The sequence below is a fragment of the Lycorma delicatula genome, chromosome 6 (assembly GCF_047948215.1).
Source record: "Lycorma delicatula isolate Av1 chromosome 6, ASM4794821v1, whole genome shotgun sequence".
In the NCBI taxonomy this organism is placed as follows: domain Eukaryota; kingdom Metazoa; phylum Arthropoda; class Insecta; order Hemiptera; family Fulgoridae; genus Lycorma; species Lycorma delicatula.
Genome location: NC_134460.1, coordinates 51513074 through 51539898, shown reverse-complemented (window position 1 = coordinate 51539898; position 26825 = coordinate 51513074). Strand labels below are relative to the sequence as shown.

Below are 26825 nucleotides of genomic sequence, written 5' to 3'. Positions count from 1 at the left end.
AAGTGTATGTAGTCTTGTACATTCTCAGTTCGACCGTTCCTGAGATGTGAGGTTAATTCAAACACCCAACCACCAAAGAACACCGGTATCCACGATCTAGTATTCAAATCTATGTAAAAATAACTGGCTTTACTAGGACTTGAACGCTGTAACTCTCGACTTCCAAATCAGCTGATTTGGGAAGACGCGTTAACCACAAGACCAACCCGGTGGCTACGTTATGAAGGCTTAATTTAAGTGTAATTCACAATAAGATAAAATAATTAAATAGAAAATAACATCAACTAATACACAAATTTCATAAAATCATTTTAAACCAGAATTCAACCAGAAAAATCTGATGTGAATACCACATTCTTCCTTGTACGCCTTTTAAATTATACAAACATTTTTTTTTTTTTTAATGAAAAGTACATAAAATTTTATTTCATTCGCAACTTCTGATATTTTTTTATTTTTATAGCGTTTATTATTGAACTATTATTTATAGTTTTTTTTTGTTTTTTTTTTTTTTTTACAATCGGAGTTAATAATTATTAATAAATCAATAATGCATAAATTAAAAAAAAATTAAAAAAGGAAATTAATTCTGATCGAACCGATGTGCGTTCCCCTTGTAAGATCCAAATATTTAATTAATTAAAATTTTATCTGGCTATAACTCTGGAACCATTGAAGATAAGTACCAGTTATGATATATGATTAAAAAGCTCTCAATGAGGGCTTATTATTGCAGTTAAGAAAAAGTCCAAATCCAATCTTTTGGATTTTGGGCTTTGTTTGTCTAGTCTATTACAGTCTGTACGTATGTATCTCGCATAACTCAAAAACGATTAGCCGGTAGGACGTTGAAATTTTGGATTTAGGACTGTTGTAACATCTAATTGTGCACCTCCCCTTTTGATTACAATTGGCTGAACCAAAGTGTCTAAAAAAGCCCAAAATTCAATTTTTTTTTGGATTTTGGACTGGTATTTGAAACAATGCAGATAATTCAGCTAATTATGATAATTTAAATAATTTTATTATTAGCTCTAAAAATTACGTTTTATTTAAAAATTTGACTTTCATAAATGATGATAAAAAAAAATCACTGTATATGTATAAAAAAATCATATAATCATATCACTATATATATATAGTGATACGATTTATTTAGATTCCTTGACAAAAAAATAATAAAATAATTACATCGAGTCTCAAATTTTATTATTCCTTTTTTCTAAAATTAACAAGAACTAAAATGGGTGGACAGACTAGCAATATTGTCATTTAATACAACTGAAGTATACTAAAGGAAGTCAACCATGATTTTAAAGCAATTAGATTGTCACAACAACAATAAAAACAGGATCAATTTTCACACGAGAATGAGTTAAGCGAGAAAAAATCCACGATCGGTTTTAATTGTACATTTAAGGACTTCCAGGAAATTAATGATTGATGTAAATTGTCAGATATCCTGCCCCATCTCAATCATTAAAAAAATAATTCTTCGTAAATGTAGTCAGTGACTGAAAAAAAATTTGATGTGGACAACACATAACTTTCTTGTACCTATTAAGTTACATATACACAGTTTTTTAAAGTGAAAAGTACATAAAATTTTATTTCACTAATAATTTCTGAACTTTTTTATTTTTTTATTGTTATTGTTGAATTATTGTTTATCGTAAAACTTTTTTTACAATAACAGGTTAATAATTATTAATAAATCATATATTTAAATTTAAAAAAAGTCAAAAAAAGGAAATGAAGTCGAATTCGAACCGATGTACCTTCCTCTCGTAAGATCAAAATATTTCATTAATTAAAATTTCAATTGGTTATAACTATGGAATCAATAAAAATAAGTACCACTTATGATAAATCGTTGAAAAGTTCTCAATTAGTGCTTATTACTGCAGTTAAGAAAAAGTCCAAAATCAAACTTTTTTAATTTTGGGCTTTATTGGACACGTTTGGTCCAGTCAATTGCAATGAAAAGAAGAGGTGCACAACTAGATGTTGCAACAGTCCTAAATCCAAAATTTCAACATCGTACAGGTAATCGTTTTTGAATTATGCAAGATACATACGTACAGACGTCACGCCGAAACTAATCAAAATGGATTCATGAAGGTCAAAATGGATATTTCCGTTGAAATCTGAAAACCGAAATTTTTCGCGATCTCAATATTTCCTCCGTTACTTCGTAGAAGAAAGTAAAAATAATAAAGATCTTTTTTTTGTTTTATAAATTCGTAAATATATATGAGTTTTGTTAAATTAGTGTTTGCACATTTATTTAATTAAAAGAAAAATTTCGATTTTCTATATTTCTATTAATCCCTTAAGCAAGGATAATGTTGCTACAGGAAAAATTCTTATTTTCTTGGTATTATAATTTCGTTAAAATATTACTATTAAGCCGTTTCATACGCAAAATAATTAAATAATAAATTATATAAAGATCTCACAATTAAATATTAAACAGTATGAAACGTGTCTGTAAAATTTCTTTAAACAATTTTAAAGATATATACGCTATTTCCAAGCTGATAATTTTTATAAACCAATTATAAAAAATAAGTAATTAATGATCTATAGTTTAGAATAAGGACAGGAAGTAATGAAAAAAGAAATTCATTTACAGACGTTCAATCAGTTCGTTGTGCTGTTAAAATATAGAACACTATCGCTAATGCCGTCGACCAAATTAAAAATCTCGATTCAACGTTTCGTCGTTGCGATCACCACAAGTTTTTTCTTCCCATTCCTATAGTAGAGTGCAGTCATTAAAGGTTTTCCTTTCAAATACCGTATAAAATCTCGTCTTTAAAATGGTTCCATTAAATTTACTATATCAGAGTTACTATATTTCAGATTATCAAAACGACGGTTCCCAATTTTTAAAACATTTTTAAAAATAAGTATTTCTGAATAAAATAGTTATTAGTTGGAAAAAGTAATTAAAAAAAAAACTACTCGAATATTGGGAGAGCATTATGGAAAAAAAATTTAGTTATTAGATAATGGGCAGATATTTTTAATTTGTTTACGCATACAACGAAAGCGTAAAGTTACGTTGATTAAAAAGCAGTAAAATAAAGTAATACAATTAATAATGTTCAGTAATAAAATGAAATTGCACATTTTAAAAAAAATACTAGTTTTGAAGTAAAATATGCCAACGCGTGAAATTTTGTAATGTTATTCTGAAGCGAATTATTAACTTTGAAACACATTAGCAAATTTATAGCGCGTTAAGCAAGTTAAAACATATTGTTTTATATCAGCAGTGACTGCTCGCGTATAGGCACTGTGGAACTGCAGCATCCGTGTGACCACTTAATATTATCGATAATAATTAATATAACGAGTCCTTTTTTTAATTCTTTCTTTGTACTTGTAAAATATATAATCCTTAAGATTAATGTCAGTACCCATCCCCCAGTTTATGAAAAAGGTACAAAAATATTTGTATGGAACTGTGAGCTTCACAGTTCCAGCGGCGTGGTGTTTGTGCATGCGCACATAGAAAGTTGTACGCGAGGCTGCAAGGGACAGAGAACACTGTCGCTCCCGCAGTGCCAACCCTGACGTGCTGGTGGAAGATAGTTTTTTTTTACTTCGCGTGTGTATGCAACATTCCTTGTTTGTTCCATTTTCTTGTTTAGTCGGTGGAAGGAATATGAAAGCGATTTAGTTGATTTTTCAGTAGTGATCAGAAGATGGCGGAACGCAAGGGCTCTTTAATTGCTAAATTTGTCCAAAAACACGCTGGAGGGCTAAAGAGAAAGTAATTAGTAAAAACTAATTATGTACAGGTGATTCAAAGAAACGGGAAATTAAAAAAAATAATAACGTTAATGAAAAATCTTTTTTAGAAAATGAATTTTATTTCATGTAATTGTACAAATGTTGCCATTTTAGGATACATACATTTTAGTTTATGTTTTAAAGATGACATCTTCCAGGTAACACTCCTACGTAAACACTCACGAAATCTCTTCGTTAAATTGTTCATGGTTTGACGTAACATCTCAAATGGAATTTCCGCAATTGCTTCTCGGATCTTTGCCTTTAATTCTTCCGTTGTAGCAGGTCTACTGTGGAACGCTTTGCTTTTAAGGTGACCCCACAAAAAGTAATCGCAAGCTGAGAGATCAGGCGATCTGGGAGGCCATCTAATGTCATCATTTCGTGAAATGACACGTTGTCAAACAATCGGCGTACAGCTGCCATCGATATTCATGCAGTATGTGACGTTGCTTCGTGTTGTTGAAACCAGGCTGTGTTAAGAATCGGTGGAAATCTCTTTTGTTGTTCCACAACAAAGGTTTCAAGCACGGCTACGTAACGAGCCGACGTCACTGTAATCGCAAGACCGTTGTCAACCTCAAAAAAATAAGGGCCTATAACACCGTAAGATGACATAGCACACCACTCGGTCACTTTCTAGCTGTGGAACAGACACTGGTGTAGCTGCGTAGGATTTTCTTGTGCCCAGTATTTGAAATTTTGCTTGATAACAAATCCACTGAAGTGGAAATGCGCTTCGTCTGACATCCATAGTTCGTGAACAAACTCTTTGTTATCATTTATCTTCTGAAGCATTACATTACAGAATTGTGCTCGCACAACTGAATCGTTCGGTTTCAGTTCCTGGACGATCTGCAACTTGTACGGATGGAATTGCAAGTCCTTCACTAACATTCTTCGAACACTTGAACTATGCAATTGTAAAGTTGCTGAGGGACGACGGATTGACTGTTGTGGGACTTCGTGTGACAGCATCTTGTAAAGCTTGAACATTCTGTGGTGTACGGACGGTTCGCTCACGGCCTGGAGGTTTCTTTTTCATTGCCGAACCGGTTTCCTCAAAATTATATTTTAATTGCATGTGCTGATGGAACACGATCGTGCCGTCCCAGATTAAAATGACGGCGAAATTGTCTACGCGCTCCCTCCATACTGTCATTGTTTTTGTAAAACGCTTTGATAGCAAATGGCCGTTGTGCACCACTCCAAGCATCCATGACAACTAAATGGCAGGTTAGGTTAGAGAGGCTGGCGCCACTTATCAAGTGGTACCAATCGCCCACGGCTACCAACACAACTTTCATAATTTCCCGTTTCTTTGAATCACTCTGTATTTAAAGTGTAAAAAAGTAACTCATTCTGTTTGGACTATATATTTTTAAGCGAACATTTTCTTGTCGGTTTATTAAGTTATCATCGAATAATACTAAATAATGTTATCTGTATTGACATTTTATTATTTATTCTGTTAAACCGAATACGGTTTTTAAGCATATTGTGCTTAAAAACCGTGTACATATCTTGAATGTGATAAAGTGTATAATTAGATTATTATCCTGCTTCCAGTTGTTTATTTGATTCATTTTTTTTCGGTTCTTTTATTTTACAGAAAGATTTAACCATGACCTGGAAAAGGCCCAAAAAAAATTTTCTGGAGCAGCACCTCCACTAATTTTAGCTACGAGCCGCCACTGGCAAATCAGTGTAAAATACTGATATTAATAAAAACAATTCTTATTAATGAGATATAGGAATTTTCGTATACTTTCCTTGTTAACAAATTCAACAAGAACAATTACTATAAAATGATAAACAAACCTTATTACATTCAATAACACGGAATCTAAACGGTTGAATGTATAAGTGTGTAGAAGTGGTGGTGTGCGTAGACCGGAAGGTGAAATATATATTCACTTTTTTCCGCTTTTGTTGTTAATAAAACCGGTCGCGTGGTATTGAGTAATTGTCGCTAAGTGTAAAGTAATTAATTTCATGATTAATATCGATGGTACTAATTTATCCTTATTTTTTTCTTATGACGTATAAAATAACTTTTTATTACTGAAAATTTTATTTTAAATATTAAAGAAAAGTACTGTTCTTTTACCAATTTTTTAATATAACTTGATTTTACACCCGCTTTAAAAGAGCAAAAATTTAAGAGTGCATCCTATTAATGATGAAAATATTGGAAGTTATTTTAAATTTGAACGTCCTTTCTTAATAAGATTCTAAATTGCCATGTACATTCGATCACGGTGTGTTGTTGATACTTACCCCCCTATAAAAACGTTTACAAAAGAATATCGGAGTTTTAAAGTTGTTTAATATTTCTTAACTTTGATTTACACTAATGAATCGCAAATAAAATGGAAAAGTTAACTCTTACAGTTTTCCGTATAAGTGAGTTAAAGACGGTCGGTAATACGTTTTTCTTTCCCTCAGCAGCAACAACCAAAAAATATAACCAATAACCAAAAGAAATTTCTTTCTTTATGTTATATTCCTGCGTAGCGTTTAATAATTTTGATAAAACATAACATGTTTCGATGAAAATATTTTTTTAATTTTAATATCTAGCTACGCAAAGATGGTGAAATATTTCTTGTATTTTCTTTTAATAAACAGAGGATAGAAAAAGGAATATCAGGGTTTTAAGGCTATTTAATATTTCTTAACTTTGATTTACAGTAATGCATTACAAATAAAATGAAAAATTAACTCTTACAGTTTTTCCCTACAAGCGTTCAGTGTTCGCAGATTTCATCACTTGGCACTCATTTAACCGGTAGTTCATCCCAAACTTTATACAACATGTCTGGTGTAGTAGAAGCAACAACTGCTTTAATCCTGTCCCTCAAATCAGGTAGATCCGTAGATAGCAAAGTTACATAAACAAGTTCCTTGTGTAAAAAAATAAATGAAAATCTAATCGATCCCAAAGCGGAAAATTATACTTAATCAAATCGGGTGATCTTGGAGGAAAACGCAAATAATCTCTGTATCGGATCCGTGCCGGTCGATCTAGCGGTCGGGAAAATCATATATCAACCGATCACGTACAAAGTTATTCCGGTAAGGAGAGAGCCATGTACACAACATATCCTAATAAGCAACTTCTCTTACTTTACTTCAGCGGGGAAAAAAAACGATCCGTAAACTTGCTGTCGCGATATCGCACAGAAAACATTTAATTTTGGAGAGTCCCTTTCGCATCGTAAGAGTTCATAGAGATTTCTGACCTCCCTCCCTGATAGGGACGTTGTGTGTGTTAACTTTTCCAGTAAGATGAAACGTGGGCTCATCACTAAACACAATGCGATGAAGAAAGTCGTCATCTTTATGCTGTAATATTTCGTTCGCGAAGTCGACACGCACAGCGTAGTCGTTTGCTTCAAAACCTGTAATATCTGTAAAGTTTGGTATGGAGGCATACGTAAACGTTTCATTAAAGCGTTCCACATCACCACCGGCATTGCTATTTCGCGATTGAACTTTCTGACAGATTTTTTAGGATAACCCAGGAAAAACTCCCTGACCTTTCACCAATTTTCTTTGACTTCTTCGATCTTCCCTTTACACAGACAACCGGTCGTTCCAGGCTGATTATTCCATAATCGAATGTTATTGTTACTTGGGGAATCACGATTAGAATTTCTACGAAATGTACGTTGAACTGTAATTTAGATTCACATTTAACAAACTGAAAATATACAGGTTTTCAATTCAGGTGTCGCTATTTTTGCTAAAGGTATTGTCAAGCAGAAAGATAGGAAATCAATCTACGGCTATGCGTTTAACTAAAACTGTTCTTTTTGCCCTTTGATTTTAGCCTTACATGAATACTGTACACCTTGTCCAAGACGTATTATAACAAATTAAAACAACGATACTCTTTTTTGTACAATCGGTATTTATAAACGTATAACAAATTTTATTTCGATTTTTTTTACCTATATTTCAACAAATTTATAACCTGTTATACATTCTATTTGAAATGAGACTTGCATAAAACAATATTTGACAATAATAAGTGACTTTTCTAATCTTATCATGTCATTTAAATTTATTATCATTGTGTTTACCGAGTAGCTGGGTACTTAAGTTTCAATTACGACCAACAGATAGGACGACGCGGTACTACTTAGCGTTTACCGTAATTCTTATACGAATATCTCTTATCTTGCAGCACGTATGGAACAAATCTCGACCCTATATGATTTTCAGGCAACGATAAACAATAATTTCTCTTTCCTCTCCCCCATCGCTCGATGTTATTGTTTTCTCCCTCACTTGCTTAAAACTACTGTATATAAATATTTTGAATTGATAAACGTAAATTCGTGATAAATTTATAATCAAGACAGTTTATTTATTGCAATTTTTTATTAATGAAAGAAATACACCGATACGCTTAAATCTAGGTTCATCTAGAAAAGTAAGATAAGCTAAGACTTACTCTTTTAAGTGATTAACAGATATATCGGACCGTAAATTTACTTAGATGGCCCAGCTATACTTCTATCTTCGATGTTAACCGGTCTTCGTAGTACAATATTAATAGTGTAGCATGAAATGTGTGTTAAATTGCTTGACTGTTCAACGTAAACATAAGGGTTTTGTTTTGTATTTCTTTCATATTTATTGCTATAAAAAAAAGTCTGATGTGGACACTACATGACTTCCTTATATGTCTATTAAATTACACATACACATATTTAAAAGTACGTAAAATTTTATTTCACTAATTACTTCTGATTTATTTCATATTATTTTTTTTATTGTTATTATTGAATTATTATTTATTGTAAAACTTTCTTATATCAGAGGTTAATAATTAACAAATCAATATATTTACCGTTTAGATAATTCTTCAGAGGATGAATGAGGAAGATATGTATGAGTGTAAATGAAGTGTAGTCTTGTACATTCTCAGTTCGACCGTTCCTGAGATGTGTGGTTAATTGAAACCCAACCACCAAAGAACACCGGTATCCACGATCTAGTATTCAAATCCGTGTAAAAATAACCGGCTTTAATAGGACTTGAACGCTGTAACTCTCGACTTTCCAAATCAGCTGATTTGGGAAGACGCGTTAACCACTACACCAACCCGATTGGTTCCCCTTGTAAGATTGAAATATTTCATTGATTAAAATTTGTCTGTAACTCTGGAACCAATGAAAATAAGTACTACTTATCATATATCGTTGAAAAGCTCTCAATGAGAGCTTATTATTGCAGTTTAAAAAAAATCTAAAATCAAAACGTTTTGGATTTCGGCCTTTTTTTTGGGCAATCTTGGTCAGAGTCGATTGTAATCAAAAGGGGAGGTGCACAACTACATGTTACAACAGTCCTAAATCCAAAATTTCAACATTCTACGGCTAATCGTTTTTGAGTTACGCGAGATACGTACGTATAGACGTCACGCCGAAATTAGACAAATGGACATTTCCGTTGAAATCTGAAAACCGAAATTTTTTGCGATAACAATACTTTGTTGTACTCGTACAAGGAAGTAAAAACATATACCATTTTTAAATTCATTGTACTTAATATACTTCTTTTTTTTAAGTAATAAAGCTTAAATAATTAACAGGGACTATAATATCTTTATTTTTTTGTAATTTTAACTGATTTTTATTTTTTGCTTTCTTTCATAAATAAATTAATGCTTAGTTAAACTTTTAACTTTTATTTTTAATTTATCCTTTCTTTGTTATTACGAAAATATCGGGTGATTCTAAAAGAACTTTGCAACTTACTGATTCACTTATACGGATTATCTTAAGGACTTCGCAAAATCGTGATAACTTACAGATTCGGTTGAGGTTTCATTTCATAACAAAACACCTCAAGTTTTCACTCGGGTAGTTCATTATTACCGAATTTGGTCACCAGTGTTGTTAAAAATGGATACATTTACTGGTGCGGAACGTGCTTAATACGTGTTTTGGTTTCACAATTTGCAGTCAGTAACTGCATTTCAACGTAATTTTCACAGCGAGTACGGTAGGAGCCTTCTAGTAGGCATACAATTTAAATTTACTCTTGGCGTCAAACCTTCGTTGACGCACGTTGTTGATTCTTCCAGACAGAACGGCCCGCTCTTCCAGGAGTTAGCCGTAAATGGTATCGTTTATCTGGGATATACTTCAAAATTTTTTAATTCCTCAATTAGACGGTGATGACATAGATGGATCCCATTATTATCAGAAAGACGGGGCATCACCTCACTACCGCCTAGAAGTCCGAAATTTTCTTGATACTCGATTCCCAGGTCGGAGGAGTGGTGTGAAGATCCAATTGCACCTCGCCACCTCGCTCCCCAGATTTAACCCCAGAAGAGTTTTTCTTGTGGGGGTTTCATTTAAGATCGGGTTTATAAACCGGCTTTGCCTACCGATCTTGTTGAGGCAAGATTCAGATTAACGCCGCAGATGTAGAGATAACGCCCGACTTGCTGGCTACAATCTGGAATGAAATCGACTTCAGGTGGGATGTACGTCGCATTACAAACGGAAGCCATATCGAACCAAAATGAATGTTGGATGACAAATTTGATGTGTTTTTCTATAAAATGAGACCTCAATCAAATCTGTAAGTTATTTCAATAAATTTTTATATTCTTTTAAAGTTGTGAAGTCCTTTTTGAATCGCCGGGTATTTTTTTTTTCACTTTATAATTGATTTTTCTTTGTTACGGGACTAAGACACTTAATAATAACTTGTAAATGTTTAATTTATTTGTTCGTGACTTCAATTTTAAATTTAGAGTTTCTGTAGGGTAGATCTCACCGTTGATCAAATTACACAAGTACAAAACTGTAGAGGTACAGGCTACTAAAATATTAGAATTTTACATGATCGCATTTCTGTGTGGTTGTTAATTTTCTTTTAATCCCCCCTTTTTGAACTTGTATCTCACTTAATTATTTATATTGCTTGTATTTCGTTATAAATGCTTTTATGTTAATCGAACAAGTCAAGTACTATATGGAACTTATAGACAGCAGATTGCAGGGACCGAACCACGAATAGCATTTCCTTTTTAAAAAAAATAGACGTTTCTGAAATGTTATTGCAATTAAACTGTTAAACTTCACTGGAGCATAACATTAACAACATTAAATTTAGAAGGGAAAGAGGAAATACCGCTTAACTTAGCAGTGAACGTGAAACCAAACAGAGAAAACCCATGACAAAGTACAGCTTATCTTTCTGTGTGAATCGGCCTAAAACTTTATTAGGCAAAAACCTGCTGCTCAGAACTTATTTTAAAAATGTATAAATTTATATATTTGAATTCTCTTTGTAAATCTGTTTATTAATATAACAAAATTGTTTCAATAATTCCTATGCTTGATCGACAGAGATGAAAATTTACAACCTTTTTTTAAGCATACACCACAAAATAATATGTAACGCCGACTGATGTGATCTGAAATTTAAAAATAATAATAAAAATTTATGTGGACATTACATTACTTTCTTGTACGCCTATTAAATTATATACATTTTTAAAAGTACATAAAATTTTATTTCACTATTATTAATTTCTAATTTTTTTTCATATCTTTCTTTTGTTATTATTGAATTATTTTTACTGTAAAACTCTTTTTACAATCACAGGTTGGTTAATAATTATTATTATATAAATATATTTAAATTAAGAAATGAGCTAAAAAAAGGAAATGATGTCGAATTCGAACCGATGTTTCTTCAAAATTACATCAATTTTCTCCCATAACTCGACTATTTGTTAAACGATTTAAAAAAAAAATAAAATGTTATTTATTTCAAATTAAAAGGCTTAATATTTTAGCAAATAACATAAATTTTGATAAAAGTAATATTTATGGATATAACGAACTGAAAAATAAAAATGGCCGCCATTTTGTAATTTGCGAAGGTATTCAAGTCCTGATTTTTTTCTAATTTTAAAACTTTATTACGAAGTTTGTTACCAAATATTAATGTGATTCCTCGATTTGAACTTGAGATATAAATTTTTATATAAAAATAACAAAATGGCGGACAGTGGAGAACGAAGGAGAAATTGCCATTTTTCCAAAGGACATTTTTTGTTTAGTTTTACAAGTAGAATCCGAAAAAGTATAGCCAGCCCACCATTTTAGAAACATTGTACGTAATTTAATTAATTTTTTTACTTACAGATTACAATAACTGAAGGCAGTTCAGTTGTTGTATAATTTAGTTTAAAAAAATAACACGAATAACACACATATATATTAAAATTTAACTATAATCCAATCGGTTTTTATAGCATCGCAGATTGTAACTGTTGTTAATAGCTGATTGGCGACGATTCTAACCACGGTATCAATCCAAAGATATTCCTTTTTGTTTAAATAAGAAAAAAAATACCACAGGTTTTTTCTTTCACTATTTCTTCTTGACTTAGAGAAAAAAAAGAAAAAAAAACTACAACTGAATTCTTCATTCATGATAACCTTGGACGTCTGCGGTAAATATTATATGATAACCTTTCGCTGTAATCGAAGCGTATTCTTTTATCCAGCATTATTGTTTTTATAATAACTAAAAACAAAAATATTAAAGGAAAAGAATCAAATTTTCAAAAAAGTGAGATAAATAGACAATTTTACTTACTTTCTTTTCATGTTTGAAATCGTTATGTTAATCAAATAATACTATTTAGTCCTAAAAATTTAACTTTGTTTTATTTGAGACATAGATTCAGACGTACCTTTTTTTTTCTTTTTTCGTAGGAGGAGGAAAAACCTCTGCCAGTCAACGTCTGCCCGTGCATGACGGTAGTGTGGGGCTTTCACCGACTAAAATAAATTCCCCTTAAATAGCAGCCCGGATACCCGCCTTTCAGTACAGCTCACGGCCTGTTATTTCATCCACGGGTTTCTTGTTTTGTGTTTCCTTGCGTTGTCTTTCCACTCTTGTCGTTCCCTTCTCTCGTTTCGGACCTTCTCAAGTTGGGTTAAGGAGTCTCGGCCATCTCATCAACAGCGGCGACCGCTAGGGGCCCCCGACTATCTCCCCGCTCAAGCTCTCTCTTCCTATCCACTCTTATTGCCCCGGCACCGCGCACAGGCGATCCCACTATCCTACGCCTCTTGCCTCTTACAGCGGATAAGAGGTCGTACAGCGGATCAAACGTACCTTATAACGTCACTACATAATTTTTAAATTTAAAACGTGATGTTCACAAACAGACCCGTGGATATGTGAAACTTATTAGTTATATAAACAACAGTATTAATGAAATTAGAAAAACCTATTTAATTGATTTTTCCCCGTTCGTGATACTCTTACAAGTCCAGATGGTTAAAAAATAATTTTTTTTTTTAATTCTTAATTCTCGTTGTGTCGACTACGTTGAAGTATATTTGTTAACATCTTATTAGAATTTTATAAGCACTAATAACTGGCAGTTATTAATTTTACAGATACTACAGAATGATTTTTTATCACTAGTTATAATTTTATCTTTTCATTCTTTAAGTACGAGAGTTTTTCATACGAGCAGCGCTTTTTTGGGTGTGTGTTTTATCATTTTATTTATAAAATATAAATAAAATGATAAAACAAAAAAAATGTTTAAAAAAGTTGAAAAATAATAAAACTGACTTCATGAAACTCCATTACTTCGCTTCTTTTCTCAAAAAACTCTGCTCATTTCTTCTTTAAATTTTGATATTTTGAAGTCTGCATAAATTAAGGGTTAGTAAATATTTTTATTCTTTGTTTTCACTTTGTTGCTGGTTTTTGAAGGAAATTTAATGAAGAGTAAGTGAAGATACTTTTTTTTAAAAGTTTTACTTGAGTTTTTTTTAAGTCTGTTTCATAAATAAAGTTTAATTTATTCATAATTAATCAGTTAAGTGGAAAAAATGCTATTTTGACATTTGCGGTTATAAATATTTTAATAAATTTCACAATACGTATTACTGAAAAATAGGGGAAAACCATCTATGACGCATGATATTAATTATAAAATTAATCATCCGTATAAAAATTTATACATTTTCTACCAATTCGTGGTTATCATCGGACATTGTGGTTATTACATAAATCAAACATAGAATTGTTTAGTTTACATAATTTGATCTATAATTTATGTACAAAATTTATAGTTTTAATTAAAAAACAAATAAAAAGATAGTTATCGTAGATAACATTTACCTATCTGCGAATGAACTAGATTAGGTTACATATCGTAATAGAAACCTAAATTAACTCGGGAAATGAAAATAGTAAATATGTAAGTGAAGTGTTTTAGGTATATTTACATTTACAGTCTCATCGAAAGCGAATGAGGTTGATTATGAAAAATAATGTAACAGCTAAAACCTGAATTTTTCCAATACAAATTTTTCATTAGTAATTCTTAAATTGAGCGTAACTCAAGTACAACTCAACCTATTATCATAAAATTTTCACATGCACAACTTCAAATACACTACGATAGCATATCTAAATTTCAGTGAAATTGAAGTAGTAATTTTGGGATTTTCAAGCCACAAATTTTATACGTATCCCTTATATATAGGGATATAGGTATCTTCTAGTTGTTATATATATATATATATATATATATATATATATATATATATAAGGAAATTAGATTTTAAGTAAATGATATTTTCGTGCTACTCATACCTGAAAACGTAAAGAAAATTCAATGTTACTCCCCAATGCTTCGAGCACCCGAAAGTAATACCGTATTTTTCTTCGAAAATTCGGTAAAAAGAAATTAATAACAAATTTTAATTATTTTTTTCACAATCTGATTTCAAAAATAAAAACCATTTGAGAATGTATCATGATTTAGGACACCACTGTTAGAAGGCCATTTTGTATGTTGTAAATTTTTTTGTTGATCGTTTTAACTTTAATAGATTAAAATCTTGAAAGAATATTTAACTTTTTTCATAGTAAAATTGTCACTAATTGTTTATTATATACAAAAAAATTTAGATATGAACATTTAAATGCACTTACAAGCATACAGTGAAGTGAAAAATTATAAACCACGGCGTATATAATACGTACATGTTTTTTTTTAGGCTCTATATTCAAGGATATTTTCTGGTTATTATTGTCCTTTGTTATCCGTACAATCTAAATTAAGTTACGGTATGAAATGCTGTAGTATCACGTACCACTGTCATTACAAACCAATTTTTAGTATATAGAGTTGTTTTATACTTATGATGATGTAAAAAGAGAGACGTTTCGGATTTTTTAATATTGAGGTTATTGCCACTTAAACATACATTTGTTCAAGGTCTTTGCAAGCGTCTTTGTAATGTGTGGTAATTTAAGTTTTATGATCGATGTTAGGGATCTTATTTATATGAAAAATTTCACGGTGCTCAGATTCTCCAAATTACATAATTTTCTATTTTGGTTAAATTTTTGCTTCTACGAGGTAAATAAGTGATTCCGTATTTTATAGCTTAAGTATTTTGTTTAAACTATTGTTTAGAAGTTGCATAAACAATTTTTATATGCGTCTTTACTTTATTTTTAATGTAATATTTCATATATTGTATTCTTTTTCCCACAAATGTTCATAATTCTATTTGCTTTATTCATTTACTTACTGTAAGAGAATTTTTGCGTATATGCAAGAAACATAATATATATATATATATATATATATATACATACCATATTCACTTCATTCTAAGAACCATTATTTTTTCGATATGATTGTTTATAGAAATAGGTTGCGTCTTAGATTCGAAGATATCTAAGAAATGTAGATGAGTGTATGGGTGTGCAAGTGTGATTTGAGCAAGTAAGGACAGGTTTACCGGTCTTTATTCTTTCGGGAAACAAGCTTTTAAGCTTATAATAAACTGCGTGAGGCTTTGGACTAGGTCTCCCTCTGTAATGGAAGATAGGCTTGTTCAAGTCTAGCTGCTAAGGCATCTACGCTCTTTAGTTTTGTCTTGTGTTGCGTATGGGTAGCGGGTTGCCTGGTCACCGGGGTTGGGGAATCATTGTGCGGTTTCCCTTCTGCTCACGTCTGGTGACACGGAGGGGCGGCATGTTCCGAGTGTTGCCGAAAGACCGGTATCGAGCATGTCGCTGACAGGGGATGGTCGTTGACAGGTGTACTTAAAAACCGTATTCGGTTTAACCGAATAAATAATAAAATGTCAATACAGATAATATCTTTTAGCATTATTACATAATAACTTAATAAAATATCCGCTTAAAAACACTATAGTCCAGTGGTGCTTAATTTAAATTTTTATGTACACAGAAACAAATACATAATTCGTTTTTAGTAATTACCTTCTCTTTTGCCCTTCCAGCGTGTTTTTGGACAGATTTGGCAACCAGAGAGCCCTTGCTTTCCGCCATCTTCTGTAAAAACAAACCGCTTTCATATTCCTTCCACCGACTAAACTAGAAGAAGGAAACGAAGAAGGAACGCTCCGTACACACGCGGAGTAAAAAAAAACTACCTTCCTCCAGCACGCCAGAGTCGGCATTGCGGGAGCGACAGTGCTCTCTATCCTTCGCAGCCTCACATGCAGCTTCCTATATGCGCATGCGCACAACAGCCAAACATTACGTTGCTGGAATTGTGAAGCGCACCAGTTCCATATAAACATTTTTGTATATTTTCCATTATTAGGGGATGGCTAGTGACATTAAGCTTAAGGATTATATATTGTACAAGTATAAAGAAAGAATTAAAGAAAAAAGGACTCATTATATTAAATGTTATCGTTAATGTCAAGTGGAAATAGAAGGTGCTGTAGTTCACAGTGCCTGTACGGGAGTCGCCACTGAACCCGACATAACCACATACGAGCGCGTTGTGGTATCTGCAACCAGATTTTTTGGCCTCCTCTTACATAAAACCCAAAGAAAGATTCGAAGAATACGATGGGCTTAACCTACTCGAACGTGGGAATAGAATATCAAAATTATATCGATATTGATATCGGGCTAATAAATCGATAGTGCCGAAATTTGTTTCCTCTACTCTTTTATTCTAGCGCAGTTCATTACAGAGTGAAGTTTAGTTTTGCATTATAACGGAAAGTTATTGTATTTGCGGAACATAATGTCAATAGAGCTCCCAGTCATCATTTCGATATTAACGTAGTCATTGTACGGGTTTGGAAAGATGAAGATGCAAATAAAAATTGCGTTGAATCAGAATCAGAGAGCGATAATAAAAGTAAATACGAAAGTAACTCCTCAGATACAGATAGTTATATAGATACTTAATAAATAAAAGTATTTTGTATTGTTATAAACTTAAATTGAAATACATTGTAAAATTAAGTCGTTTATACCTTTCCTTTAATTAGACTTTTTTTTTTTTAATTTTAAATAATGCATTTTTACCATCCGGGTGCATCCTAGAATCGAGAGCATCTTAGAACGAGTAAGTACGATATATATATAAATACCCACAAACATTACTTTTTACCTGCGGCTCTTCTACTTATGATCGAACGGTTAAGTTAAGGTTTCACCTTTCTTTTTTCTTTTGACCGAAATCGGTTCTACAAAAAACGTTCACAAACCCGATTTGGGCCATTTTATCCATCTTTACGAATGTATGTATATATTCTTCTTACATATATAAAACCGAATTGTTTGTTCTTGGACCACGCGAGAACCAACCGACGGATTACTTTTAAATTTACATTAGAGTTATACCAAGGAAGGTTTTAAGCTATAGACTGAGGCTCTAGCTCCCTTGGGAGTGAAGTTATGGATTAAAAATATCCATTAAAGAAAAACGAGCTTAATTCTTTTACTTCATTGTTTTATTTCTCTCACCGTGGCAACATAAATAAGTTATGAATTTTTCGTCGTCAAACGTATGTGTATTTCAGTTAACATCGTTATTACTATTCTGTCTTTTGTAATTCAAGTTTCTTTTTCAGGTTTCTATAAGGCTTGATTACTTTTAATCGTTATCAGTATTATTCTCACCACCATGAGGGTAACTCGTCACTGAGGGAGTCCAGAGGGCGGATCCCTTTGGATAAATGGCAATGGCGACCGAAGCGAGGCTCTGAGGTAGGCCCGGGAACTCCCTGGATCGGATACGGAGCAGGCATGAGGCAATCTGGGCCCCGGGGGTCCACGTTGGGCGAGTGAAACGAGCCCCGACCGGCTACTTATATTTAAATAAAACAAGTAAGAATTTTACTTTTTGACCAATGAAATAAAGAGTTTACGGATACTGTTATGTAATTTTTATTATTGTTTAATATTTTTAAGTTAATGGTTGTTTTTTTATTACTTTATTTTACATGACATACCATACCTGAAGATAGATTAAAATGAAACCGGTTGTAATATAAAATGGTAATATTGTCATAAGTAAAATAATTATAGGTAATCTATTTTTAAATTAAAAATACGGTAAATAATGCCGTTAAACAACTTCAGTATTTCATGAACAGCAAAGGAATACTTATTATAAAGTCTCTACTGCTTGCTGAGAAAAAAAATTAAACTCCTGTTCGGATACACACGTAGTATAGAGAACAGTTGTAGTTGTTAGTACGCTGGCTTCTAGATCACATTGCCTCAGGTTCGATTGCCGTCAAATCATTTATGAATTTTTCGGTTTGTATTAAGATGTTACCTGAATACGTTAAAATTTATTTTCCATTTTTATTGTTATTTGTACGTTTTTAATTTGGTAAATCATAATTTGGTTATGATTTATCGTAATGGAAAAACAATAATTTTTACTTCCTTGTACTAGTATTGTAATCGCGAAAAATTTCGGATTTCAACGGAAATATCCATTTTGACCATCCCTGAATGCATTTTGACTAGTTTCAGTGTGGCGTATGTATCTCACATAACTCAATAACGATTAGCCGTAGAATGTTGAAATTTTGGTTTTAGGACTGCTGTAACATACGGTTGCGTACTTCTCCTTTTGATTGTACTCAACTGGACCAAAAGAGTTCAAAAAAGCCGAAAATTCAAAATATTTTGATTTTGGACTTTTTCTTAACTGCAGTAATAAGCCCTCATTGAGAGCTTTTCAACGATGTATCATGTGGTAATTATTTTCATTGGTTGCAGAGTTATAGCCCCATAAAATTTTAATTAATGAAATATTTGCATCTTACAAGGGGAAGGCACATCGGTTCGAATGCGACTTCATTTCCTTTTTTTTTTTATTTAAATATATTGATTTATTAATAATTATTAAACTCTGATTGTAAAAAAAAATTAAAATAAATAATAATTCAATAATAACAATAAAAAAAATGATCAGAAGTTATTAATGAAATAAAATTTTATGTACTTTTCATTTTAAAAAAGTTTGTGTATGTAATTTAATAGGAGTACAAGGAAGTCATTTGGTGTCCACATCAGACTTTTTTTAAATTTTTATTCCTATTTGTACGTTTTTAATTTGGTTATGATTTATCGTAATTAGAAAACAATAATTTTTTTCAGATGGCGGGAATTGACTGCTTTGGTAATTTTTGCCTCATGAGAATGGATTTTGTAGCGTATGAAGAATACCATGCCAGACCGGAATTCGAACCCAGGACCACCGGATAAAAGGCTGAGGAGATCGGTAAACCACTCCGCAGAGGAGATCGGTAAAATAAAATTATTGCTATTAGTATCGATATTTGCGTAATACAACAATAAGTTTTTTAGATTTTTATTACATTTTCCAAAACTATAGTTAGGTACAAAAACAGATACAGAAAAAAAAATATTTTCTTGTTTAACAAACGATTTATTTTTTTTTGAGACGTAAAATCGTGTTTGATAAAACGGCGTAGTTTTCTTATTTTTATCAGTAGTAAAATAAAATTAAATATGTTAACAGAATAATGAATTATAAGTAAAGTAATACCATCCTCCTTTATTACCTTTATGTTGAAGCGTATTATTAATCTTCAAACTTATCCGTAAGGATATGTGATTAACTATGCAATTATATTCGGTTACTTTTATAAACGGTTTATAGCTGTTGCTTTTCGTAGTCAGCTTTGCACTGGTACACACTCATAGTTCGAAAGTAAATATTTGACGTGTTATCAAGTGCGGTCAGACTATTACGAGCATAGTGTACACGGAGATGTTAGAGAAGACTGAAAAGAAGATGTTGCGTTTTCGAAGACTGAAAATACGGAGGACCTAATAATTTTCCAACATGATGGTGCCCCTTCACATCATGCAGATTTCGCGCGGACTGCGTTCAACGACAGGTGCGCAAAAGGTCATATAGCCAGAGCAGCTCCCATCGCTTGGTCACCGCGAAGTCCTGATTTGACTCCGATGGATTTCTTCTTTTGGTTTTACGTAAAAGACATCGTTTACCAAGAAAAAACAAGTCACTTGACCACCTGCGCTAAAGAATAGCAGCAACCGTGGAAACGATTCCTTGAAATTTGCTCCTCAGAGTATGAAACGAGGTGGATTATCGATTTGATGTCTGCCGGAATGTAAACGGTACTCATATTAAGTTACATTAAATAGACTTTGTTCTTTCATGTAATAAAATGCATAGATTTGTAATTCTAATTGTAAGTAAAGCGATTTAATTTAAAACCACGGAATTCTTTTATATCGAGTGACTGACACTCGGTTTATTTCGCGTCAGAGTTTACTAGCTGATTTGCCACAATGGGTGGGGACGGACTGCTAGAATCGAAACTGAATTCTTGGTATAGCGGGCGGCGTATATCTGTGCACGTTGTGTGCGAGAAAGGTAGATCGATAGGACGGGTGGAGCAGTTTGATAGTCATTCCTTTAAGAAAACGTCTTGTATACTTACGTAGTATGCAGAGCAATTAAGTTAGTATAAGATATATTCAGTACCCACCGGGTTGGTCTAGTGGTTAACGCGTCTTCCCAAATCAGCTGATTTGGAAGTCGAGAGTTACAGCGTTCAAGTCCTAGTAAAGCCAGCTATTTTTACACGGACTTGAATACTAGATCGTGGATACCGGTGTTCTTTTGGTGGTTGGGTTTCAATTAACCACACATCTCAGGAATGGTCGAACTGAGAATGTACAAGATTACACTTCATTTACACTCATACATATCATCCTCATTCATCTTCTGAAGAATTATCTAAACGGTAGTTGCCGGAGGCTAAACAGGAAAAGAAAGAAGATATTTTCAGCACAGTTAATATTGCGGTAAGGCAGTCATCAGCCTATGTGCACAGTAACGCCGTCCGCTGTATCAACGTCGACCTCTCGCGATGTATTATCCCCTTCCCACTGGACTATTAGCAGTTTCAGCATAATTTCAGACATTTCAGATATCGCTGCGCATCTGTGTTTATTTCATTTATGTTAAAAATTAATTTCTTTTTACTTTTGTATAAATTCAACGTTTTTATCCTTCCAGTTAAGTTAATAAGAACTTCCTAGTATTCAATAACTGATAATTTTTTTTTAATGTCTGTAATTTATTTATTTATTTTTTTATATATCAAAAGTAATGCATTAATTATTTTACAATAATTAGTTATATTTAAAGGTAAAAAAATACCTTTACCTGAGAAAATAAAAGTGAATATTTTAGCTACTTCAAATGGTTTCCTACGGGTGTTAAAAAATGAAAATGCACAGAAGCACATGGTAATAAAAGAGTATATATATATATATACTGGGTGTCCCATATAAAACGCAACCCATCAATCACTCATCCATGAAATTTCAGAAGTCAAGCTTACTCCCGTACTCGTTACTGAAATGGACTCGTCCAACATCTGAATATCGCGGCGACGCAGTAGAACACTACCGATAGTAACAACAATGCAATCATATCGTTCAGTGTATTGCTAGATACAAGATGGTGTTTTCGCTAGATGAACGTGTTTTCATTGTTGAGTCGTACTTCAGTACGAAATCAGTGGTTGCAGTGCAAGATTTGTTTCGCCTCGTCAAATAAATCGATCAGACGTTTGTCTGCTGCAAATAATTTGTTAAAATTAACTGTTCATCGGGCGACCAAACAATTACAATTACGGCCCTATCGCATTCCAGCGGTTCATCGACTTCTTGGGCCCGACAAAGAAAAACGGCTACAATATTGTCAACGGTTCCGACGATTTTTGCGTGAGGGAATTAATGTTATGGATTCGTTATTTTTCGCAGGTGAAGCACGGTTTCATTTGGATGGCTATGTAAACAGCCAAAACAGTAGAATTTGGAGTGCTGAAAATCTCCACGTTTATCACGAAAAACAATTACACCCGCAGAAGTTGGGCGTGTGGTGCGCAATATCGCGGAAGAAAATAATCGCTCCTATTTTTTTCGAGTACACCATTAATGCAGAACGATATCAGGATATTTTATTTCAATTCACTGCACTCTTGGAAGAGGAAGACAGACACTGCTGGCTACAACATGACGGTGCGACATCGCACTACGCAGGTTCAACTTCTGATTTCGTCGAGGAATTCTTTGGTAATCGTGTTATCGGTCGAGGCTTGTGGCCACCAAGATCTCCAGATTTGACTGCGGCGAATTTTTTTCTACGGGGTTACCTCAAAGTAAAAGCCTACAGCAACAAACCACGAACATTTGAACAATTGAAAGTCAATATTGAACAAGCTGTATTAAATATCCAGCCACAAACTTTGAAAACATTTCCAAGAAACGCCGTAAAAAGAATTGAAGCTTGTATTCAAGAGGATGGCGGCCACTTCCAACATTTACTCTAAATGTAAGGTAATGGATGGTAATAATAAAAATTCCATTTACATTTACACATGCCTTTTTATTATTTCAATACCTACCAATATAAGGTTGGGTTGCGATTTATATGGGACACTCTGTATATATATATATAAGGTTTAAAATCATATAGCGGGCAGCGTATTGCTGAGCACTTAGGTGACTGCTGGCTTACCGCGCAATTAACTATCCTGAAAACTCTGACAATGTAGTACTGCATACTAAGTAAGTATACGGAGCTAGACGAGATGTTTTCGTAAAGAAATGACTATCTGACTGTTCCACCCGTCCTATCAGTTTATCTCTCTTGCACGCAGTGGGCACAGTTATACGCCGCCCGCTATACCACTTTTACATTTTAAAAATAATCATTTGTAATTGAAATAGTAATTATTTAATCAATCGGGTTGGCCCAGTGGTAAAGTGGTCGTCTTAAAATCAGCTGATTTCGAAGTCGAAATTCTCAGTTTCAAATCATAATAAAGGTTTTATTAGGATTTGCTTTTATTCGGATTTGAATAATAGATCGTGGATGCCGGTGTTCATTGGCGGTTGGGTTTTAATTAACTACACACCCAGGTATCGTCGGCTTGAGTTTGTTCAAGACTATACATTTACCGGTACAGTTTCATTACACTCATAAATCGCTAATAACCTTAATTGTTGATGAGAATAAAAAAAGTAATTAAAGTGAAAAAAATTAGAAAAAAATAGCTATTATTTGAAAAAAGTACTGATAACTAAAAAATAATTTCCCAAAAATATCCAAATTTGGTGTAGAGGAAGAAAAGCTTATTTATTGTACGTTTTTAAATGTTTTTTGCTCGTTTCATCACAGCATAAAGAGGGTAAATTAGAAAAAAGGTAAAATAGGGGTTTTTAAATATTTTCTTAATTTTTTTGTAAATAGATCTAAGTAATGAAATAAAATTGCGATTTAATTCTAATTTTTTTCCATAATTGTGAGATTCATCGGTTAAAATATATCGTGACTAATACAGTTTATAAATTTAAAAGAAATTCTATTTTGAAATAATTATAGTTTTTTCTGTCACGAACCTTCTCATAATTATGTAAATTCAATAAAACTAATTACAGTTTTATTTTTATTGTTTACAACTATTAAATTTGTTTACTTTAAAAGAAGTTTTTTTTTTTAATAAATTAATTATTATGCAGCTGTTTTTTTAATTTAAGCAGAAAATTAAATCGAATTATTTATTAAAAAAAAATGAATAAAATTTCATTATTATATTTATAAGAAAGTAATCGGTCGATAAATATAATTGCAGTTTTCCTATGAATTATTTTATTAAAAAAAATCTCTGTTTATATATTCTTTTATGTTTATTACATTAGTATTATACATATTATTTCAACTTTCTTAGTCCAAAAAAAAAGCAATGAAAATATTATACCAGACATTATTATCGTAATATAACGTATAAAAAATTAATAAATGCTGTTTATAAAAATCATTTTCTCATTATTATTATTTGTCATTATCGTTTTTAATATTAAGTCGTCTTATAATTATATTGACCTTGGTAACCACAATAAAAATAAAGATAATATTAAGCGCGTATACTAATCTTCAAAATAATTTTTTCAGTAAAAATTTATTTATTTAAAAAGGTTATTTATTTGAAAATGACAGATTTAAAAAAAAATACCAAAGGGTAATGAGAGCTGATCGCAGGATAAAATAATTCTGTAATGTAGTTCATTAATAAATATAACCATAGATTAGTAGCATAATTTTAAACCAAAATTATACGAGTATATATACTCGTATAATATATATATATATATATACTCGTATATACTCGTATATACTCGTATAATTTTTAATTGTAATCAGGAATCAAAATCATTATACTAAATCTCAGAAAAAGTTTTTTGTTTCAAATTTTGCTTACCATCGTAAAAAATATTTTTTTTACTTTTTCATTGAAATCATTTTCAAAATATTTTCTAGAATAATAAAGCTCTCAAATTAATAGATATCAAACCATAAAGGATTAATTTAATTATAAGAACCCGGGCAACCGAATACCGTAATTTTTTATTAACCAAAACACTGTACTATTAATTCTGTTTGACTCTATATTTCATGTATCCATAAAAAGAAACTTCATTTTAAATTAAAAGCATTAGGTTATATAATCAAATATATATATTTTATTACAAAAATGAAGGTTAAATGGTTTTCATTTAATAATAAATACTATATATATATATATATATATATATATATATATATATATATATATACATATATATATTTTTTTTGTTTTAAACTTCCGGGACCATCGTTACGTATTACTTCAGAGGATGAATGAGATGAATGAAAATTTTTAGCGTGTGAAAATATCATGCCTGACCGGGATTCCAACCCGGGACCTCCAGATAAAAGACCGAGACGCTACCACTAGCGCCACGGAGGCCGGCAATAAATACGACTATATTGGGATGCCAAACCGCACATAAAGCAGAAGTCACTTAACAAAATAAGAAAGTAGCTACACCTAATAATGACAAATTAGATAGATATTCAGATACTTCCGGATTATCGTAAGATTTATTAAGTCTATCGCTCAGTTTCAACAAAGCGCGGCAATCAGTCCAACTATCAATACAAATCAAATTTTTAGAAAACCTATAAGTGAAATAGATTAAAAAAATATATCGTTAAAAGAATTTATTTAAATTTTTTTTATAACATTTCAGAATGTAATTGTTAACAAGATCAGTCTTTGTAATTGTTTTGTTATGTTACTCTAATTTTTTTTCTAATGTGTACGGTGAAATCTGTTCATTCCTTTATTGACAAATTAATTTATTACCGTAATTATTTATCCTTCATTTTTTAAATTAAACTGTGGCGATGTTAAAATAACACGTACTACGTGGCAACATTGTTTTTATTTCATTAGAACTATCATATCATTCCAATTTTAATAATATCGTAGTCGGGTGTAACGTACCGATATTTCAGAAGACCGTTTTCAAAATAATTTTATTGGTGATTGATTAAATAAGCAACTATGTTATCAAGAACTTTATTATACTATTAATAATTGAATAATTGAATACTATAATAAATTGAATATAATAAAATTGAATAATATTTAAAGACATTCAGTTTTCTATTTGTATTCTTACGGATAACGGTATTTTATTAAACAGCAATTTTTTTTCTTTTGATAACCCAGATTAGTGACTTAAAAATCCTGCTCTTGCTAATTTTGTTTAACAAGTCCATATGTTTTAATAAGTATACAAAATATATAGATTTCTTACATATTTTAATGAAAAATGTAAAAGTAGAAAAAGGGTAGAACCATGACAATTTACAGCGGACTGGTTCATGTGATAAACACATTTCTTATCCAGTCGACCTTACGCTGCATGCGTATGCGCTTTTATCAGTTAAGTAACATCAGTAATAGTAATAGTATTATTAATAATATCAGTTGCATATAATATTTTCTTGTTCATTAATATATTCAGGCACGTTAGGATTTTTTTTTTGGTGGTGGGGTTAAGGGGGCTGATGATGATGATGATGATTATAAAATAATAATAATGAAAATAATTTTTTATTGAAACGGGTTTTTATACTTTATTGCGTTTGAAAAATGCAAAACATATGCTTAGATTTTTATATATTATTAACTACGCAAGTAAGAATCATAATGTTAGTATATAATTTTTTTCATAATCCACATTTATACTTCACATTCACACTCCAATAAAAATTATGAATTATTAGAAAACTAGTCGATTTTTCTTTCTCACCATATCTAAAATTTCATGAGGATTAACAGTAATATCTCTATGCATTGACAAAGAAACTAACGAACTTACTCTTCCATCCTCCTACTTGTTCCACGCAATCGTTTTGACGCTCTTCATTGTGAATAACGATCGTTCATTTGTACATGTTACCGGAAGAGATTATGGATATTCGGTAAATATTCTTTATTGCAGCTATCCAATACTTCAATAACTTCTAGATCGCATTTTAGATTTAACGACTATCTTATCACATCAAATAAATACTTAGCTTGGAGGACAGATTCAAAATATTTATTATCATAACACATCGCTAAGAGTTTTAGTTCATCCATTTTTCCAGGAATAGCTGAACCTGACAAAAGAAATGGAAAATTTATTGAAGATTCTTGGAACGCCTTCTAGCTGCCTACGCATTTGTTTTGAATGCGTTAAGTGTTGTATTCCGCCTTGGAAATCCCCAGTAATCAATTGTTTTTATTAGAATTGCGTTAGAGTGGGCG

At 31.8% G+C, this 26825-nt stretch overlaps 2 protein-coding genes across 19 annotated transcripts in view; both read right to left on the bottom strand.

The window, feature by feature from the left end:
- LOC142327059 (uncharacterized) overlaps nt 1-26825 on the bottom strand; it is a 413864-nt gene that overhangs the window by 143586 nt on the left and 243453 nt on the right. The window contains exon 1 of one of the 18 annotated variants that reach the window (XM_075369851.1): nt 16114-16281. The exons of the other annotated variants lie outside the window; for them this stretch is intronic. The gene's annotated coding sequence lies outside the window, so the exon portion shown is untranslated. Of the gene's footprint in view, nt 1-16113; nt 16282-26825 lie in introns of those variants that run through there. 18 annotated transcript variants of the gene reach the window in all.
- The window catches only part of LOC142326858 (protein GVQW3-like), a 73547-nt gene continuing 54068 nt past the window's right edge, over nt 7347-26825 (bottom strand). The window contains exon 2 of the mRNA XM_075369592.1: nt 7347-7480. Coding sequence (XP_075225707.1) covers nt 7347-7480 — 134 coding nt within the window. The remainder of the gene's footprint in view (nt 7481-26825) is intronic.